Genomic DNA, 6,755 nt, shown 5'->3' with positions numbered 1-6,755 from the left:
AATATACATCATTGCAGTGTTATTTTGATTTGTTTTGTAGCCAGTTGGTTCATTTTATATAGGAAAATAATGTGTACTTATGTCTGGCTTACTGAGCTGCCTATTATTACAGAACATTTTAATGCATGCTTGTTTCATCATTCAGGGCGTGACATAGCCCAGTGGTACAGCGTTCACTCAATGCGTGGTTGGTGTGGGATCGATCAATGTCAGTGGGCCCACGGGGTTATTTCTCATCCCAGCCAATGCAACGCAGCTGGTATATCAAAGGCTGTGGTATGTACTACCCTGTCTGTCGGATGGTGCATATAAAAGATCCCTTGCTGCTAACTGAAAAAGAGTAGCCCATGAAGTGGCAACAACGGGTTTCCTCTCTCAATATCTGTATGGTCCTTAACCAGATGTCCGACGCCATATAAGTGTAAATAAAATGTGTTGAATGTGTCGTTAAATAAAATCTTTCTTTCTTTTTTTTTTGTTTCATCATTCCGCACAAATCAACATTAAGTATTATGTAGCTACAGTCCCATCAGTAGGATGGAGCGAAATGGCTGCACCAGTTACATATATAAATAGTCATATTTGTACCATTTTGTTATTTAAATATACCAATATACTTGTTTACATTAAGCAATAATGTGCATTAAATAGTGTTGAATATGCATACTAGTCCAAAAGCTTTGCCAAATCATCCCTTTAATCACAGGTACTGGTTTTGAAAATGAACCAGTGTTGTCTTCTTTTTTTTATGGATGATTTTATAAAATTACAAAATATTACACATTCATGTTAAATGTTGTAAAATAGTCTTTCAAAATGAACATGGATATTTCAATGGTCACATTTACTATAAAGACAACATACCAAGAAGCAAAGGGAATATACTGTCAGAACAACACTTACAACGTAAATAGAAGATTTATGCTTCTCGTTAAAGCAGCTTTGTTAAAGTTACATTCTGTACATCAACAACACTTGGACATTTTTCTTCACATACAGTAAAGAATACGTTTCCAACTAAGTAGAACAAAAGCAGCATAATTATTGATTGCATTATATACATCACATAAATATTAAATATTTTAGTCAAATATTTAACCTTAGCATTTCCATCTGTAATACAAAATGTATTTTGAACCAAAACTAACCCCACAACTGTAATTAATTTAATTTAAGGAACTGCTTCCCTTGTCGTTACAAAGCATAATTATTTGTTTTTGAATTTCTCTCTGCTTCGATATCCCCCAAGGTTAATTATGATATCAAGAATAAATAATACATGTGGGAGTAAATATATTGAAAAGTCAGAGCTCGATCTACCCACTGCCAACTCATTTTTATACAAAGTGGCAACAACATTTAGTATTTCGCCAATAATTTTTTTTTTTAAATTGGGCATTTTGTAATATTTATCAAAGGAATACTCTAGATACCAGGAAATTGGCTAAAACATAGTTATTCCCAGTGCAAGTCCTGAAAGTACTTAAATAAAATATACACACAAAAAAACTACATTTAAACTGATGTCACTTTTACAAACAAAGTTAAATTAATACCGTGAAGCATGAATACAAACATTGCCTTTTTGTGATATGGCAGGACTTTTTGTGATATGGCAGGATGGTTAATTACAACTAACCTAAAGCTCATTTGGTTATATTAACTTAAAAAGTTGAAGGTTTTTTGTTTTTTTAAGTGACCTTATACAGCAATTAAGTTTAATATTTCATAATACATGGAATATGTGACATGTCGTTAGTGCATTTATTTTTTGTTTCACATGAATACTAAAATTAAATGTACATACATGAAATCATAAACTATAGGGAAAATCAATATTTGATCCATACATGTAACCATAACCGATTACAAACCAAAACAGCAACGGTTTGGATAATAAAATGCACAAAATACATTGTACAAATCAAAACATAATAAACAACAACAAAGAATAGTGACTGATCCACTTTTTGTATTTTTTTTCACAAACACAGCACACTGCTGCTGTTCTCTCTCATTGGTCTCCCTGCACAGCTTGTAATATACACTTACGCACAGTGATTTGTGACTTTTTCCTTTCACTCCACTGTTTCAAACCTCTCAGACTTAAATACTGACTTTTTAACATTAAGATGGCTGTTCCCGACTTCCATTCACAGAAAACCAGTTTCGACCTAACCAAATATCATCATCACTTCGCAGAACCGCCCCCACTTCTGATTACCTCTCGTCAATGAGAGGAGTGGCATCCCCACCTGGACTGTCATCGTCGTCATCAAACATGGGCGACGGCTGAACTCTCGGACTTCTGGAGACGCGCGGCGATGTCGCTTTGCGCGATGTTCGTTTGGCCCACACCTCCGCGGCTTTAGCCCAGTCGGTGGGCAGCTGACTCGTGCTTGGTCTCGACACGGAGCGCTGCTGCTGCTGCAGTATGTGTGGCGTGTGGGGGGTGTGAGGAGTGTGTGGGGTGTGGGCGAAGTGTGGTGTGGCGCTCGGTGTATGCCGGAGGGCCGACGGAGTCCGTGGCGTCATCCCCGGCCATGCGGAGCTGCGCGGCGTAGGCTGGTACGATGGGGTCTGAATGGGTTGAGTTCCAGGGGTCGTCCCAATCTGTGGCGCCGCGTGGTACTGTGCTCCGGGCGTCAGCATTGGCGTCATACCGAGCGGAGTGGGCTGAAAAAGGAAAAAAAAATGGAAGGTTGTAATTAGTTAAAATATGACCTATGACCACATGATATACTAGAAAGTATATTTTTAAAACTTTTATAAATCTTATACAGTTGCTCAAAAGACCCCCAAATCCCCACTTAAAGAAAGCCCAAAATATTATTTAAAAAATACATTTCTAAATTTTTTTTTAAAGCCATGATTGGATGTAACAAATACGGGTGGCACCACTAGGATGTTTCAACAACAAATTGAAGGCCAACAACCAGAAATGGTTATGTCCACTCTTTGTGAAAATGACAGTAGTTGCCTATTTCATTAGTTGTTTATTTAGTTTTTCTCTCTCTAATGTATGCTTTTAGAGCAGACATATCGTCAACGTCCCTAATTGCGTTGTGCTTCCAACTCCGTTCACTTTGTTTTCTTGTGCACGGTTCACACAGTTAAATCCTATTTGTTGTCGTCTGCTTGTCGTTTTTTTGTGAAGTTTTTCTTCACAGTTCTAGAACATTTTCATTAACAATAAAGTTCAAACAAGTAAGTATCTAAATACAAAACTTTACAAACCCCTTAAACCATTAATTTTACGAAGTCGTTTTTGTTTATTCCTTACAATTACCGATATCGTGTCCACATGACTTGTCGGAAATTGACTTAAAATGGAGAAAGATGCATTAACATTTGGTGTGTGTCACATGACCTCACACTGCCAGATCAACAAGGCCAAAGCATTTAATTTTTATGATTTTTAAGACCCCTGTTTTCAATTATTATATTCGATCTGCAAAAGGTATGCCACATTTTCCTGCCTCTATAGTAGTGAATAATATTCATAATCCATTTATAAGAATTGTAAATAATTTTAATGTATAAATTATGTTAATTAAGAATCAATTTATTAAAAAAATTATATTTTACAAACTATTCACTGGTATGAACATAATGTCTATCAGTATTGACATCAAGTGTTAGCGATGGGTGTTGGTACAACATGGACCGGACCAGAACTCTTGACAAACTGGATTTCTCATTTAAAAAAAAATTTAAACAAAGTGTTCGTCAACTGGGCATAATTAATAAATATATATATTTTCATGTAGTAGAAATAGAAAATGACAAACCACACATGTGCGGTAAGATAGTTTTTGCAAACACACGCACCTGAGCGCAGTTAGAAAGGTTGCACTCTTTCCTGTTTACCAGAGGATGTTTCACTTTTATTTACTAGAATGGATTTGTTTTATGTCCACATTGTTGACTTTTTACGTTAATTGATTGCAATCTATTTTGTTTCACATATCGAAGCTGAAAAATGTAGAATAGTATTTCCATAAATATCGTATTCGTGTTTTTGTCGTTAGGTGAATGGAGTTTGGGACATCGATGGTATATGTAACATGAATGATGAAGTTACATAAATTGAATTAATAAATAAAATTACTTTCCTTTCAGATGTTTTCAAAACTTTTTAACACCAACACATTTTACCCAGTAACAACTGAGCTAAGTGCAGATACAGGTACTGGCATAGACGTCATATAAATCAGCAGACAAGAAATTGTCCCTGTGAGAGTTTGCTTCAATACCTGATATCCGTATGCTCCTGCATGTGCACGTCCAAGCTGTGGTGTGGCGTTGGCAATCTGGCTGGGATTACCGTACATACTGTTTGATAGTCCGGCTGCCGCTCGCTGCAGAGTTGATGGATCAACATCTGAGGGAAGAAAAACAAAGCACTTAATATTACCGAATAAAAGCTAACCTAAGCAACATAAAGATTACTAAGAGTGTTTGTTTTCTGACACCTCAGCACATTTTAAACTATGGCTATTTGGTGTCCGTGATATAACATTTGAGTTTAAGAGGAAAAGTGCTGCTGCTACACAAGCAACTATTTTGAGAAAAAAACAAGAAGACAAGATCCAGTTAATACACAGACAATTTTGTGGAAAAATAATTTTGGATTTTTGTTTTGCCAAAGTGAAAGTAAGGAATACATTGTTTACTAACTGTACCAAATATGCTTAGTCCTATAAGCTATCATAAAGAACAATTTGCGATTAGTTATGGATTTTAATTGAGAAATGGATAAAACATGGACTGTAGTAATATTACACTTACTTTGAAGACTGAATCCAGGTGTGGCTGGTGTGGCATAAGCCGACGGAACCAGCGGAGTTCTGGAACTGGGAGCAGGTGTTCCTGGAAAATCAACATTTATTTCATTATAAGCACATCCAGTAATGGGACACTCTAGATAGTTCTGCAAGTGATCATTCTAAAGACTATTATTACTTGGAAGGAAATGTTTTATTTAATGATGTACTCAACACATTTTATTTACAGTTATATGGCATAGGACATATGGTTACGGACCACATAGATATTGAGAGAGGAAACCTGCTGTCGCCACTTTATGAGCTACTCTTTTCAATTAGCAGCAATGGATCTTTTATATGCATCATCCCACAGACAGGATAACACATACCACAGCCTTTGATATGCCAGTCGTGGTGCACTAGCTGGAGTGAGAAATAGCCCAATGGGCCCACCAACAAGGATCGATCCCGGACCGACCGCCCATCAAGCGAATACTTTACCACTGGGCTACGTCCCGCCCCTTATTACTGGGAGCATATGTTAACTGCTGTCAATGAGACACTATTAATTGATTCATCTTACAGAACTACTGTGTTCGAGATTAATGGTATCCCGATATCCCGGGGATATCAGAATTTAATTTTGGATACCAGACTTCAAGAATCCAGTATCCCACCGGGATACCATATAATACTAAATTCTCAGGTGGGATACCAGATTTTGAAATGTTAGTATCCAACTGGGATACTGCCTAAAAAATTTAATCTCGAACACTGAAGTATGTCTGTCAAGTACATGAACTGCAGATCACATAATACTGGGCTCTGGGTCAGCAGAATATTTTGCCAAATTATCTATCAAACTTTAAAAAATTGCAGAAACCCAGTTGTTTTCTAACAAACTGTAAATTATTTCATGATGAAATTATTTCGCCAAATTAAAATAAAATTCGCCAATTATTTTTTAAATTTGCAATTGGCGAACTTGGCGACTGCCAGAGCTAGCCCTGACTGGTGAATATATTATTAATACTATTATTACACAATTCAAAAATAATAAACTCTGAAGAAAACTATTGCAGCACTAAGTGTCGACAATGTTGTATAAACTGTTTAGTGTTTAGCAATTCATTCTTTCTCCTTGATGAGAGCTTAGAATAATGTATGACAAGAAATTCCTGTGTGTAGTATGCAGTACTTTACTGGAAACATCTTTATCATCATCAATAATTTATATGATACACAACTATGAGATTTATGAACTCCACAAATACCCCAACAACTATGAGATAAATCTGCCTATAATTTTAAAAAGACTTGGCTGCTAAAACAAATGTAAAAAAAAAAAGTAGTACCCTTAAATTGACAAAAATAATCATATCCCTTGTTACAGTAGCCTCACCTGGAATGGAAATGGTTTATTTAACAACACACTCAACACATTTTATGTACGGTTATATGGAGTCGGACATATGGTTAAAGACCACACAGATACTGAGAAAGGAAACCGGCTGTCGCCACTTAATGGGCTACTCTTTTCGATTAGTAGCAACGGATCTTTTATATGCACCATCCCAAAGACAGGATAGCACATACCACGGTCATTGATGTACCAGTCGCCTCACCTGGAATGGGGTCTCTGAAGTGTTCCTTGAACCACCTGATGAGAGAGTTGAGAGAATGGAACATCTGAAGCCTGTATCTCAGTCCGTCCGGTGTCACCGTGATAAACTCGTGTCGGCACTTGACACGCGGCAGATACGACAAGTAGAACTTCCCCGGGTACTGCCTGGAGGCACTGAAGTAGTAGGGGATTCTGTGGGAAAAAAGCAACGGTCAGCTGACTTAAAACAATATCTAATAAATCAAGATGACATAACTGTAATTTTTCTCACAGATGGGAAATAACAAACTCGTGTCGACATTTGATGTATGGTAGATAAAATAAAAACAGGACTTCCCTAGGTACTACTTAGATGCACCAAT

At 36.8% G+C, this 6,755-nt stretch overlaps 1 protein-coding gene across 1 annotated transcript in view; it reads right to left on the bottom strand.

The window, feature by feature from the left end:
* Window positions 1-1,955: 1,955 nt before the first annotated feature.
* Window positions 1,956-6,755, bottom strand: part of LOC121368500 (transcription elongation factor SPT6-like) — a 54,306-nt gene continuing 49,506 nt past the window's right edge. Inside the window, exons 36-39 of the mRNA XM_041493237.1 lie at window positions 6,395-6,585; window positions 4,792-4,872; window positions 4,257-4,384; window positions 1,956-2,676 (exon numbers count right to left, since the gene is read on the bottom strand). Of these exons, the coding sequence (XP_041349171.1) occupies window positions 2,221-2,676; window positions 4,257-4,384; window positions 4,792-4,872; window positions 6,395-6,585 (856 nt within the window). The 3' untranslated portion in view covers window positions 1,956-2,220. The remainder of the gene's footprint in view (window positions 2,677-4,256; window positions 4,385-4,791; window positions 4,873-6,394; window positions 6,586-6,755) is intronic.

This window comes from Gigantopelta aegis, chromosome 3, assembly GCF_016097555.1.
Source record: "Gigantopelta aegis isolate Gae_Host chromosome 3, Gae_host_genome, whole genome shotgun sequence".
Taxonomy (NCBI): Eukaryota; Metazoa; Mollusca; class Gastropoda; order Neomphalida; family Peltospiridae; genus Gigantopelta; species Gigantopelta aegis.
This window is presented reverse-complemented; position numbering and strand designations above follow the sequence as displayed.